The sequence below is a fragment of the Phyllostomus discolor genome, chromosome 4 (genome assembly GCF_004126475.2).
Source record: "Phyllostomus discolor isolate MPI-MPIP mPhyDis1 chromosome 4, mPhyDis1.pri.v3, whole genome shotgun sequence".
In the NCBI taxonomy this organism is placed as follows: Eukaryota; Metazoa; Chordata; class Mammalia; order Chiroptera; family Phyllostomidae; genus Phyllostomus; species Phyllostomus discolor.
Window position 1 is genome coordinate 195,582,843 of NC_040906.2, and position 15,223 is coordinate 195,598,065.

Consider the following 15,223-nt stretch of genomic DNA (forward strand, 5'->3'; position numbering starts at 1 on the left):
CTGGCCCAGTCCACCCACTGTGTTTTAATTGGGACGCTTCACCCTTCTTCATAGTATTTTATATTCAGTTGTATGCTGTATTTCAAAGTACGAAAGAGAGAAGACATATTCTGTTTATCCATTATATGTGAGAAAAAGTGGGAGGAAATGAAGTGTTCTTTCCTGACCAGAGTTGTCATACCGCAGTATGCAGAGACATTGAAACAGTGAAAGTATGGGTATAATGCTCTTCAGGACCAAATTGTAAGTTCTGGTTACTGCCCGAATAGGTTTAGTGGTGAAAAATCTAAATGGTAGTAAGCTGGACAGTGATTAGGGTAACGTGCTTGCCTACTAATTCATTTATTTACCTGTGAGGCACTACTTCGGATACAGCAATGAGTGAAACAGACAAAACCCTTTGCCCTCACAGGCTTACATTTTCACAAGATGAACAACATGCAAAATAAACAAATTACTTTTAGCAATAAATGCTGTGAAAAAATACTAAAGGGTAACAGGGCTACATGAAGGTAAAGTTTTCAATAAGAAATTACAAACATATACACAATACATTATTTTATATATTTTAAATAGGTAAAATGTGTAAATATAAAAAAACAGTTTAAACATAAAAAACAATTATTTGACCTAATGTTTATATTTACTTATAAGTTACCCACCTGTACTACTGCTACTCTAAATTTTAGTGAATTTTATTTATTGTTTTAGATAAGAATAAATATAATTTAGAAGTTTTAATCCCCCCCCCAAATATTACAAGAAAGAACCTTTCACAGGGGTGGTAATGATTATTGTACAATGACAGTAACCTTAGGTAATTCTTACCAAGGGTGTACTGTGTGTTAGGCATCAACCCCAATGCTCTGCATGTATTAATTAATTCAGCAATTGTCTGAGAGTACTTACCACTCCATCTCCGTTTTGTAGATTCAGAAGCTAGGCACAAAGAAGTTAAGTACCTTGTCCAAGATCACACAGAAAGTAAAACCACAGCTGAGATTAAAAACTCGGGCACATTAGTTCCAGCATTTCTTTTGCACAGTGTTCCATACTGCTTGTACGAGATGTGAAGAGGAAGATGGTAGACCCACAGGCCACAGAGTAACCATTAAGGAACTACCTACAAGTCATAAATTAAGAGACTTAAAACAATCATGTACAGAACATTTTAAATCATCTGTATATTGTACCATAAATAACTTCCCCACCAACAAATGAAAACACATAAGGCAGAACAAGAGCTAATTTCCTTACAAAACGAATACTTCTTACAAACCAATTACAAAAGGATTACTAATCTTCTTCCTAAAACATGAACAAAAAACATGAATAGGCAAACTGAAGGTAAAGAAATACAGAACATAAAAACACTTGTAATTTTTTCTCTTTTGCATATTTAGATATGCAGTTTTAAGAAGTGGGTCTAAAATTATTAAATGTACTGATGACTAACAGGGAGACTGTTGGGGGCCTCCTTAGAAGCGGCAGCCGAGTGAGGTGCATGGGAACCGAGGTTTGAGAGCCCACCAGCAAAGGTTCCAGGAGAAAACTGAGCCCTACAGAAATGGTTTGAGTGACTGTTTTCTCAGCTTTTTCAAGGGTGACTTGTAGCGAGTACATTCTTGCTGCATCCCTGATAAGTTAATTCATTGTGTACAATTGATGCCTTAGGGCATCAGCACTCCTTTTTGGAAGGCTTGGCTAATAAGGTTGGAAAGAAGGAAGTCCACTCAGTAGACTTAGCAGCAGAAACCCAGGAAGGATCTTTTGACAACTTTATAAAGAGGATAAGAGAATATATTTTAGGGCCCAAGAGGAGGTTTGAGAGTGAAATGTGGTCAACATTCATTCCTATTACAGGTTAATTTTTAGGACTTCACCTGGGTCTTACCTAATTCTGTTACAAACTCCACATGCAAAAACATTAAAGTAAATGATGCATAAGAATGTTAGAATGATACGTTTTGATTATTTCACTAAATAAAACATTTATGATATAGCAGGAAAATCATTAGTCTTCACCATGCTGTTTATAATCCTGTGTATTTTATTTCCAGGGAACCTTTTATTATTTTATCAGGCGGTTTGTCATATGATACTGTAGGAAGAAGACCTTGCTTAACAGTCATGCATGGGAAAAGTACTGCTGTGCTAGAAATGGACTATTCAATTGTTGATTTCCTAACCTTATGTGAAACACCATACCCAAATGGTAAGCTTTGCATCTCATTTTATACAGATATCTATATTCAGAACAAAGACCTAAATGTTATCTTAGTAGTTGCCTTAATGTATTGTGTTCATTCTTCTGGGAAGAGATGCTACCCTCATAACTTTGCCAATTTCATTTCAGAAGTTAATTTTGTTGCATCACCTGTTAGTAGTGAGTGCCTTTGTAGGATAAACAAAACTATTCACATTAGGAAAAATGAGGAGAGGCTTAGGAACCTCTGGGACAACTTTAAACGTTCCAATATCCAAATCATAGGGGTGCCAGAAGGAGAAGAGAAAGAGCAAGAAGTTGAAAACTTATTTGAAAAATAATGAAGAAGAACTTCCCCAGTCTGGCAAAGGAAATAGACTTCCAGGAAGTCCAGGAAGCTCAGAGAGTCCCAAAGAAGTTGGACCCAAGGAGGCACCCACAAAGGCACATCATTATTACATTACCCCAGATTAAAGTTAAGGAGAGAATCTTAACAGCAGCAAGAGAAAAGGAGAGTTCCCTACAAAGGAGTGCCCATAGCACTGTAAGCTGATTTCTCAAAATAAACCTTACAGACAAGAAGGGTCTGGGAAGAAGTATTCAAAGTCATGAAAGGCAAGGACCTACATCGAGATTATTCTATCCAGCAAAGCTTTCATTTAGAATGGGAAGGTAGATCAAGTGCTTCTCAGATAAGGTCAAGTTAAAGGAGTTCATCATCACCAAACCCTTATATGAAATGTTAAAGGGACTTATCTAAGAAAAAGAAGATAATCAAAATATGAGCAATGAAATGACAACAAACACAGTTATCAATAACTGAACCTAAAAAACAAAACAAACTAAGCAAAGCACTAGAACAGGAACAGAATCACAGAAATGGACATCATATGGAGGGTTATCAGTGGGTTAGGGGAGGGAGAGAAGAGGGGAAAGGGTACAGGGAACAAGAAGCATAGATGGTAGGTACGAAACAGACAGGGGAGGTTACGAGTAGTATAGGAAATATAGAAGCCAGAGAACTTATATGTATGACATACGGACGTGAACTAAAGTGGGGGAATGCAGGTAGGAGGCAGTGTGCGTGGCCAAGGGGAATAAAGGGGGGGAAATGGGACAACTGTAATAGCATAATCAATAAAGTATTTTTTAAAAAATTTTAAAAAGATACATTCTAATATTCTGTAAAATACTGGTACACTAGTCAAGGTTCTCCAGAAAAGCACAACCATTTGAGACAGGTATAAATACAGAGAATTTGGAGTATTGGTTCATGTAATTGTGGAAGCTGATAAATCTAATATTTACACAGCAGACCTTGCAGGCCAAGAATTCAGGAAAGAGTGAATGCTGCAGTCTTGAGTCTGAAGGCAGAATTGTTTTGTTTTTTTCCTGGAAAGTTTGTTTTGTTGTTCAGGCCTTCAACTGACTAGATGAGGCCCACCATTATTGAGGATAATCTTCTTAGAGTCTCCAGATTTAAATGTTAATCACATCTAAAAAAATAGTTTCACAGCAACATCTAGACTAATATTTGACCAAACCAATGAGCACCACAGAGAAGATGAGTTGACATATACAATTAATCATCACAGCTTGCATAAATTTTTAGGGGAATTTAAATCTGGATCTTTTTTACTTCATTTGAAGCTAGTTGAGATGTAAAGATGTAATACATTTAGTAGTTAGCAGGCACATATGAAATATCCAAGTCTTCCCATAGTCTAGACTATGGAAAGACTATGTAATATTATAATAGTACTCCACTGGGTTTCTAAGATATCCAATAATGAGAGTTCTTGTGTGTATTTGGATTTACACTTTGAGTTTGTTTGCCATATGCTGCCTTTTAATTTGCAATACCATAGAAGTTACAGGCTTCTTGTTTTACTCACTATTACAAAACTGAAATAATTTTGTATAGGTTATTATATAGATTTATCTCATTTAGAAAATACTACCTTAAATTATATTAAATACAAGATGAAGATTCTAAATCTGCAAGAAAAATGGAACAAAATAAAAACCAACAAAAATATTTATAATTTGCTGTCATATTTATTTAATATTTTTCTTCCTGCATATTTAAAACTATTTGTGTGTTGTTTTCCTATTCCAGATTTTCAAGAACCATATGCTGTAGTTGTTCTTCTAGAAAAGGATTTAGTACTTATAGACCTTGCACAAAATGGGTAAGAAACAATTTGACAAGCAATTATTTTAGTATGTGATGAAAAAAACATGTTTGTAGCATTCATTTTTTTGAAACCACTACATTTATATCTATAACCTTGACCTCTTTTTATAACTCCAGATGAACATTTCTACCTACAAAATTTCTCTAGTAGCTGATCATACAGAGTTTCCATTTTTTAAGTCAGAATTTGTTGGATTTCTGAAATTTCATGATTCAGTCTAATGCTCGGATACCCTGGGGGACAGGGAGTCACCATGTCCAACATTGAGTCCATCACACAGTTGCCCTCCAGATAAGCTCTTGTAGTTTCTGCGGCCTATTCACTGCCTGTGGCAGTGTGTCACGCACGGCTGCCGTGGCCAGGCTGATTTTAGACGCAGCACCGATCTTGCCACTCTCCTCTTCAAACCACTGTGGTTCCCTATTGTTTGATTTTAAAGCACCTCAGCCTGCTTGCTACCGTACATGGTTGGAATGCAGGGTACCTTTCCAGCCTGGTTTTTCACTGTCTTCTTGCAGGCGCCACATTCCCTAGAAAACCGAGCCAGGTGTTACACAAGTGTCACTCTTCCATGCTTTTCTTACATAGTTTCCAGCAGCTGAAACACTCCGCTTGCTACAAAAATCCATATAAGTTTCAGAGTTAGCCTTCTTTTTCTCTTTATTTTTTTCTATTCTCTCTTAACCAGATGTATCATATCAAATCTGTAATTCCTACCATAGTTCCTTTGCAATTTTTTGTAGTAATTTCCATTTTCTGCTTTTTCTAACATAGGTGATACAATGCTTAAAGTTATTTGAATAGAACATTATACTATCTATTTATATCTCTTGAGAAATAATCATTAAGCATGTTTTTTCATTGAGTTACCCATTTAGTATTTCAGTTTTTCTCAACTGGGGGCAATTTTGTTCCCCAGGAGCTATTTGGCAGTCCGGGTAGACACTTTATTGAAGGGAGGGGTTGATACTGCCATCTAGTGGTGGAGAACAGAAATGCTGCTAAATATCCACAGTACCCAAGATACTCCCTCACAAAGAATTATCTGATGCAAAATGTGTATAGTACTGAGAGTGGGAAACCCTGAAGTATAAATGAAGTATATTATTTCTCTCATTTTAAGGCATTCCTAAATTTACATCAACTTAGTTACTTGCTGGCTATAATAATCAATGGGGTTTTTTAGGGGGCAGTAACAATATCATTGTGGAATAAAGGAATTTAAAACATTTTCTTCTAAATAACTGTCCTAGAATAACTTACTCTTAATATGATTTTATTTTTTTACTTAGGTAAGTTTTTAAATAGTGGTATTTTCACATGTGTTCTATACTGGGACATATTTGTTAAAGAAAATATCATACAAGTAACCTGTGAGTGGGCATGTATATTGGTATAATGATGGTAGAATTATTGAGCTAAGGATTATGCAGCGTGTTTATAGAGAGATAAAAATTGCCTGCCATTTTTTTAATGCATCTGTTGGTTTGCCTGAGTTTTGTCTTCTGCTCTTCTATGTGTGGCTGAGAAGGGAGTGGGGACAGTTGAGTTCATTTTGAAGTCTAGAAAGGACTTCCCTGATATTTTTTTCCTGTTTTTAATTATTTCCAGTAGTAGACTGATCAATACATCTAATTTTTTCAGGTTAGCTAAGTCTGAATTTACTAGACTTTTTTTAGCTGGGTTTCTGGTTTTGTAGATATTTTAAAGTAATCATTCATATTTCCAAGGGCTTTAAAACCAGAGAAGAAATATCATTGTATTCTAGTTAGGATTTTGCTTTAATTTTATGGTTTTTGAAAGCATTTTTTGCTTTAATATAATTTTACAAATAGAAAACATTTAAGATAGAATTTTATTTATGTTATCACTAAAACAAGAGAGCATTCATGGATCAAATATTGCAATAAACATTACACTGATGGAGGGAAAAAAGGAGAATTGAAAATTTGTATGATCTCTATTGATAAAACAATGAGGTGTCTGTTAATTGAGAATCTTATGACTTCATGGTTAAGAGTACCATGGTTTAAATTCTGCTGCTTCTTGCTAGTTGGCATGCCTGTGGCACATTGCTCTAAGTCTTCATTCTTCAGTCTAATGCCTGTGTCATAAGTTTGGTGCAAGAATAAATGAGTTAACTATATATAAATCACTTGTTCCAGTGTGTGGTATATGTATGGTATGTAGTACCAACTGCAGCTTTTCTGTTTACTATTCTAATTGCGCAACTGTCATTATAAAAGATGTCATTTTATACATATATGCATGTTAATTTATTAAATCTGCTAGATGTATGTAACTTGTAAAATTTGTAGAAAGAACATACTAAGTTAAAATATAATTTTAGATAATATGTGGACCTTCAAAGGATATTGACTTCTAATTAAACCAAAACTTTTTATATTCTAAAGCTATAAATTAAGTTTTCATTGCATTAATTTTATGTAATAATTTGTTAATGAATATTTTCCTTTTCTTGTTGTTAAAGATATCCTATATTTGAAAATCCCTACCCTTTGAGTATACATGAGTCCCCTGTTACATGTTGCGAGTATTTTGCTGATTGTCCAGTGGACCTTATTCCTGCACTTTATTCTGTTGGCGCTAGACAGAAACGGCAAGGTTACAGCAAAAAGGTATTGAACATGAGTTTGATTATTTAATGTGTACATTAATACATCAGCATTTTATATCTATCACCTTGAAGTGTTTGATAACACTGAATCCTTCCCTAGAGAAAATAAATGGAAAAACCCTTTTTGGAAGCAAAGTATGTTGTTTACTCTTGCCATAGATATACATAAAGATGCATGATGTGCTTGGAAGTTGCTTTATACAATAATCTTTTCTTTCAGGAATGGCCCATCAATGGAGGTAATTGGGGTTTGGGTGCTCAGAGTTACCCAGAAATAATTATTACAGGGTAAGTAAAAGTCTGTTTCACCGAGTAAATCAGTAATAGCTAAATATAATTAAGACCACATGAGCATTAATTAATTGGGCAGATAGTGCTTTCCTTTATGCTGAAACATAATAAGAAATAAATTATTGTCTGTAAACTGATAATTTACCCTAAATTTTATCTTTTTTCCTCATTTTGGTGACTGTCTTTTTAAATAACAATATACTTCAAAGAAACAAAATATAAACATTTTTAATAACATTTTTAATTCATTTGCTTTTCATAGGCATGCCGATGGGTCTGTTAAGTTCTGGGATGCTTCTGCAAGTAAGTATTTTGAGCATTATTATTAATGTTACATGTTGTAGAATAGCTGCTTTTATACAACCTGTACTATAATGCATCACCAACATTCAATTTGAAATTCAAAGGCATAAATTTAATACCTATTAATCAAGTAAGAATTTAGGATTTTTAATAGATTAAAGATATTCTTCAGGCTATTAATTAGTGCTTCTCAACAGAAGTACTCAAATCTTATCTTCAAAATTTCTTCAAACCTTCTCTTTCTAATTCAGAAATGGGAGAAGCAGGCATATGTGTCAAATCAACAAAAATTTGTATGATTTTAATGCCTAGTTCTAAACATATACCACAAAATTTGTATTGCCTTCTTGAAATGTTTGTGGTGGTTATATAATGGCAAAAAAGGAAAGAATGCTTTGAATGGCCAATGTTTGCAAAACATACATAGCAGGCACTCAGAATTCAGTTAACTCAGGATGTTCATCCTCTAGAAGTGTTAGAAAACATTGTTCTCTTTTGTAGAGAAAATATTAGAAAATCATTGTAGGAAGAAAATGTCATTTATTTTATTTATTTTTTACAAATTTTTTTATTACTCATTTTTTTCAGGTTATCTAAATTTATCATGATGATGATTTTTTTAATGAATACAATGAGTAATGGGTACACTTTTTTTGGTCAGTGAGTACAATGAATGCATTATTTAAAAGTATAACAGAAATGTAGATCTGGGAATCAAAATATGGTTCAAATAAATATAGACTATTTTCTTACATAGTATAACTGATTAAATATTACATTATATTTGTACTTTTTGCATTAAATTACCTAATATATATCTTTTTTCTAGTAACTCTTCAAGTACTGTATAAACTAAAGACAGCTAAAGTATTTGAAAAGTCAAGAAGCAAGGATGACAAGCCGAACACGGACATTGTGGATGAAGACCCCTATGCCATTCAGATCATCTCCTGGTGCCCAGAAAGTAGAATGCTGTGCATCGCTGGAGTGTCCGCTCACGTCATCATTTACAGATTCAGCAAACAAGAAGTTGTCACAGAAGTCATTCCGGTAATGGTCTCGTGGTTGTTTCCATGTCAGACGTCTGACTTTTTTAAATTTTTAAATTATTTAGAAGATGATTTGCAGTCAGTTCTGTCTAGAATTTTTAAAATCACCTCAGTATTTACATTGCCATTTATCTTGTTTTGAAAAATACCATGTTTTTATGCATATCTTACTGAACATTTAAATCCTTAAATACTTTATGTTTCCTTTAAACAAAGCCCATCTGAGTATGAGCATGCTCTGGTTTGATATTAACAAACTGCCACGAATTCTAAAACCGTAATGCGTGTTTGGGTGTGGGTGTATGTGTACTTGCACACATACACATCGTTTTTCAAGAGCTGAGTCAGAGACCTTTTTTTGTGGCTAAATCCTTATCTTTAGAAATCTTGCTAATTTTTACCTTTAAAAATGTTCTTTCCCCTAAAATATGCATGTGTGTATAAACTGTAAGGAAGTGAATCATATTTATTGGGAGTAAAGAAGCTGTCTTACTTTTACAACAGATGCTTGAAGTTCGATTGTTGTATGAGATAAATGATGTGGAATCCCCAGAGGGTGAGCAGGCACCGCCTCTGCCAACACCAGTGGGGGGCGCCAATCCTCAGCCCATCCCTCCTCAGTCTCATCCTTCCACCAGTAGCAGTTCCTCTGATGGCCTTCGGGATAACGTCCCTTGTTTAAAGTAAGTTAGTAAATGATACAGATGTTTTGGAAATTATCTGTTAATTTAGATGAGTTGTGTGCCTTAATAAGAAAGCTATGGTAACATTTTTCTGCGATGGAGGAACATGGCATAAGAACAGCTCTGTCTGTGTTTTGCTGTGATTGATCCAATTTCTATTTCTGTGGCATCAAGAGGAATACGATTGCGTTCCATGATTTTATCCCGAAAGTATGAAGATTTGATCCTTCAACAGTGGACTAGCATGGATCTTTCTTCTGTATCTACACCTCCATCTTCTAAACCACTGATGGTTTTAGCCTGGATTTGTGTGTGGATGAAATGTATGTTTAGGCAGCTTTCTACCATTCTAAAAATTCTGCTTATTCAGTCTTTGGAGATTCGGTTCTTTTGTAATCATTTACTTGTCTTTTTTTGAATCTTCACTAGCACCACAGTATCATTATTTAAATGCCTTTATTGTAGCATTCCAAATTTGAATACATTTTGCTTTTATACAGGAATAAATTGGACAAAGTTTTCTTTTTTCTGTCCAACTTATATTATTTAATAGTTAATTTTCTCCAAGGGTGTGGGCCTTAAATATGGCAGAGAAATAAAACAACGAGGAAAGAGTTAAAAATCAGTCAACAGTTTTATGAAGAGTGTGATTAAAAGTATTCCATTTACAGAGAAGACAGGGAAGGTAATAACTGAACAGTGGTTACGGAAAATGTCAGAGATTCCGTTACAAGAGTGGTGGGGCGGGGAGCCAGACTGTGGCAGATTCAAGGCAGAGAGGGTGGTAAGAGGGCGATCTGCGTTGGTTACAGAACTACGCTGCGTACTGCTTCGCTTGCAGATCTGCTAGAGTCTCTTCCCTTGGTGGGTAGTAGTTCAGCAGTTGCTGTGGAGAGTGTCTATGTAATCAAACATGCATTCACCCCCAAAATATGGCAGATTTTTTCTATCACAGTTATTTTTAAAGTATGGTATAACTTTAAAAATCTTTGTATTTTATATAACTTTGAGATTATGTATTCTATGCCAGTAGCTCTCAGATGGGGATGATTTTGCTCCTCCGGAAGCATTTGGCAATATCTGGGGATATTATCAGTGTCACACCAGGGGAAATGGGGGTGCCACTGGCATCTAGTGCCGGAAGGCGGGGCGAAGCTAAACATCCTGTAGTGCCCAGGGCAGTGCCCCACGGCAAAGAATTACCCAGTTCAAAATGCCGCGGTGCCGAGGATGAGAAACCGGTCAGACTGATAAAGTGGAAGCACCGAAGTTAAGCAACTACATTTCTCAGGAGGGTCTCAGATTTCTTTCTTCTCCCATCTGTCCTCATTTGTGGGTCTCTCCTGTACACACACTCACACCTCGTTTTTGCTATAGATCTGGCCCGTGTGTAGTTGGAATGAGACTTGGAAATACAGAATTCTTTTTTTTTTTTAATTTTATTTTAATCATTGTTCAAGTACAGTTTTCTCCCTTTTACTCCCATTCCAGCCCACCCACCCAACCCTCCCCACTTCCCTCCCATTACCACCCTCCCCCTAGCTTTTGTCCATGTGTCCTTTAAATTTGTTCCTGGAAATACAGAATTCTATAATACCCTCTTCCCTTTGGTTATTTACTCAGTACTACTTTACTTTAAACTTAAATTTGTAAAGTTTCTATTAATGCTCTGATGTCAATGTTTATTTCTACAGCTTTTTATTAAATTTAATTTTTATTAGTGTATAAAGTACAATTTTTAGAGGTTTATTTTTGTAGCATATTTTTGGTAAGATTTTTGAGATTTTTGTGTAGAATGCATATATTCATATTTATTACTGACTTTTCATCACAATTTGAGTTATACTTCATTTTTTTCCTTTTAATAATCTTCAGGTAAACAATTACTTATTAACTTCACATTGTTTTAAGCCCATTTCCAAAAATCAGAACTATAACCGAATGATGTTACCATAACTAGTACTGAGATTTGTTTTGTTTTTTATACATAATGCCTTCGTACCTTATTGGTTTCTTTTTTTGAAGAAACATTTTAAAAACAGATGTTTCCACGATTCCTTTTGCCAATAAGTTTAATGTTTGTGCTTACTTAAATATTTTAATTGTGTTTTTGCAGGACATTCATCCAAACAGAAATGGTTTTGAAACCACAAAGCCTCCAAACATTATTTTGACATTTAAATATGTTTGTATAAATTAAGGAACTTTTTATAAAGGTTCAAACCTTGTCTTTAAAAAGTAAACAAATTGATTTACATATATCCAAAACAATAAAATGATAGCTTGAATGTAATCATTGTAGACATAAAACATAACACCTACCCACTCCCCATTTTGTATTTTTAAAAGTCTTGCATATTCTGTCATTTCTTGATCTGGTGTCTAACTTTTTATCAGTGTGGATTGTGTAACCAGTTTTGGCTGGCTTATTTTTGCTTAAAAACTTTTGTAGTTTCTTCATACCAGGTAAAATAATTCCGTAAGTTTTGTGTGTCTTCATCACTTAGGTCTAAAAGTGCCAGTGTAGTCGTATGTGCTTCTAAAATTGTCTCTGAATGGCTATTGCTGTTCTTGAGAATTTACTCTAGTGAGCACATTAAGTAAGCAGAGGGCCAGCGGACACTTCATCGAACCTCACCTAATTCATACAAGGGAAGATTAGTGTTCTCAGACTCGGGCTTGTGCTCATGTCAGCAGAGGCCGTCACTGGTGGAGATGAATGCTACGCAGTATTTCCGTGTGTTGAGGTGGACAGCTGGCGCTGAGTAGTGGGTGTTTCCCTGGGAAAGACCAGAACTTCTGCCTCAGCCAGTGTTCGGACGGTTCTGAGTGCTTGCCTGGAAGACCTGGCACAGGCAGAAGTGACTGTAACTGAGCCCCAGAGCACCTGAAGTGATTCACGTTCACCCTGAAGTTTGGACCATGTACCGACCCCTTTCTTCTCCCGAGTGGGTCTAGCAAATACCTCAGTAAAAGGTCAGGTGTCATGGTCGTCTTCACTGGAAGTACCAACTAAATGACTCAGACAGGTTCTTACCCGTGAGTTTGGTGTCAGGAGATTCAAGTTTGAGTAGTCTGGCTGCTGTTCTTCCATACGTTGTCACTCCAAGGCAGAATCCTCAAAATTGTTGTATATGTTTTATAAGAGCAATTTTGGGAGAGTCTGTGCAATCAAAAATATTCTCACCTTGGGGATTAAGAAGTACAAATAGGTGGTTACAGAACATCCATGGGGGTGTAAAGTACAGTGTAGGAAATGGAGCAGCCAAAGAACTTAATACGCCTGACCCATGGACATGAACAAAGCGTTGGGGATTGCCTGAGGCAGTGGGGATGCTGGGAGGAGGGGAGCAAAGGGAGAAAAACCAGGACAACTGTCATAGCATAATCAATAAAATATAATTAAAAAAGAAAAACCTAAAAAAAGTCCTTACCTTAAAGTATATGTTTTTTAGAAAAAGTCACACAAAAATAAATTTCCCATTTTTTCCCCTCATTCTTTAGCTTATGTTTTTGGCCAGTTTTCATTTAGTTAAACCATGTTTTTAAGTTTTAAGTGTACTTTTGTAACTTGTATTTTTTTTCTTCTTAATGCCAGGACTGCTGCTTCTCGTTCTTCTCCCCAGCCCTCCCTGCCCTCTTTCTACCCCTCCCTCCCCTTTCTGCCCACTTCGCCCTTGCTCTCTCCCTCCACTCTGTGTGTGGAACTTACTGCATACGATTTCTCATTTTTTTAACTCATGTACATATTTGGTGTCTGCATTAAATGCTTCTAGAGGATAGGATTCTGATTTCTTACTTTTTAAAATATGTAGTACAATTTCATATATAGTTATTTTTGTATAGTTATTTATGCATGATTCAGTAATTACATAGGCTAATAAGATATAAAAAGTAACATGTTTTCCTTTCTTACAGAGTTAAAAATTCACCACTCAAACAGTCGCCAGGCTATCAGACGGAGCTGGTCATCCAGTTGGTGTGGGTAGGGGGAGAGCCGCCACAACAGATAACCAGTCTGGCCGTCAACTCTTCTTACGGACTGTAAGTGTAACCTGTGTGTTTCTCAGTCTCTTCATAGCGTCTCATACACTTTTTTGCTTCTGAAAATAGAAATGATTATTTTTATAGTATCACTTAAAAAGTTACATAACTTTCAGATCAAATGTGTATTTATTTGAACATAATTCTGTTCTGAATAATTATTCTGTGCATGATTATATTGCTTCTTGGTATTAAGTCAGGTGACTCGCAGACCAGTGGATTATTTGAGGTAAAGGTTTAAAGTCACTACGTCCTCTCCTGCATATACTTTCAGGAATTATGTCCTATTATGAACAAGTGAATGGGCACCTGACAACATCAGCCTGGAAGACTGCGTGCTAAGCTGAATCTGTACGTGGCCTACCAAAGCTGCATAATTTGTTCTTTCTGCTCCACAGTTAACTTGTATAGATTGTGCAGGCATAGTAATAGTTTAAGGAAGTATTCATCCGCAGTACTGGTGTAACTATTAATTCATGCCTTCAAGTATATAGTGTTAACTGTACATACTTTTACTGTAATGTTTATGTTTGTTTTAAAATCAGCATTGTGTTGTAAGAGAAACTGCGTGCGAACTGTTCATTCCAGAGCTGTTTAGCATGTGTCGGCCACTGTCTCTCTTCTTCCTCCATCCAGCCTGGGGACTCGCTCATTGCTGCTTCTCCTCTAGCTGTCACCACCTGCTCTGCCTTTTGCAGTCGTGCACCCCACTACAACCGGCTGTGTACTCAGATAGTTTTCTTTCATGTCTTTTATTTGCTGTCCCACAGTGTCAGGACACAGACCTTCTTCTCTCTAATGTTTTCCTGCCCACAGCCATAAAGGACACAAACAGGGAATAAGAAAAAGAAATGTAGGTAGTTTCAAAGGAAATTGCAAGTCAGTTGATCACAGGCCTCATTGGCTCACAGTTGTATTTTGTTTAGCCCTTTTCGTGTATTTTTAAAACTTGAACTAGTTGCCAAGATTATTTGATGTGAAAATCCATATTTAGAGTTTCCACTTGAAAAATCTGATTATCTGAACCACGTCTCCGTTCTTGCTGGCAAAAGTCAGCAGGAACCAAGTTGACATTTGTCCTCGTTAGCTGTGTTGTACACTCTGCAGCCCACCATTGTCCTTACCTGCCTGTTTCATGTACTTATGTAGCCCCTCTCTGTATTTCAGATTTCTGCTCCTTGCTTAAGGGATCTTAAAGGGATAAAATCCATTCATACTTGATTACCAAAACTTTCTTGAAGATGCAGTCTTCCGTTTTCCCAGTGGAAGGGAATATCTTCCCCTGAGAGTGTCAGACTTAGATGTTGCTTAGCCTAGGGATTTATGCCTCTGATCAAGTTGCAGCTCCTATGTCAGATTTTTTAATGATATTGATTGTAATCATTAATGTTTGCAAAAAAATCTATACAGTTCCATCAGAAGCCGTATGTAACCTGTATTTTTATGTCTGATAGTTTTTTGTTCAAAGAGGAATTTTCTCTAAGACCTTTCATGCTTCTCTTTTAGTCTGTTACAGACTACATTTTTTTTTATAATTATTATCTGTGCTAAAATATCTTCTCTTTCCTCTTCCAGGGTAGTTTTTGGCAATTGTAATGGCATTGCGATGGTTGACTACCTCCAGAAAGCAGTGCTCCTCAACCTGGGCACTATTGAACTGTATGGCTCCAATGACCCTTATCGGAGGGAACCCCGGTCTCCTCGTAAATCTCGACAACCTTCAGGAGGTAAAAAGAAAAAAAACCCCGAGTTTTAAGATTCCCATAAATGCTTAGTTACTCCTGTGAATGTAAGTACTTCAGTTAGGTCAA

The 15,223-nt window shown here is 36.0% G+C and overlaps 1 protein-coding gene across 7 annotated transcripts in view; it reads left to right on the top strand.

Moving 5' to 3' along the window:
- The window catches only part of STXBP5 (syntaxin binding protein 5), a 131,351-nt gene that overhangs the window by 73,529 nt on the left and 42,599 nt on the right, over positions 1-15,223 (top strand). For all 7 annotated transcript variants that reach the window (XM_036024858.1, XM_028508813.2, XM_036024859.1 and 4 more), the window contains exons 10-18: positions 2,061-2,215; positions 4,326-4,398; positions 6,896-7,043; positions 7,263-7,330; positions 7,596-7,636; positions 8,466-8,686; positions 9,190-9,368; positions 13,287-13,412; positions 14,988-15,139. In XM_036024858.1, the coding sequence (XP_035880751.1) occupies positions 2,061-2,215; positions 4,326-4,398; positions 6,896-7,043; positions 7,263-7,330; positions 7,596-7,636; positions 8,466-8,686; positions 9,190-9,368; positions 13,287-13,412; positions 14,988-15,139 (1,163 nt within the window). The remainder of the gene's footprint in view (positions 1-2,060; positions 2,216-4,325; positions 4,399-6,895; positions 7,044-7,262; positions 7,331-7,595; positions 7,637-8,465; positions 8,687-9,189; positions 9,369-13,286; positions 13,413-14,987; positions 15,140-15,223) is intronic.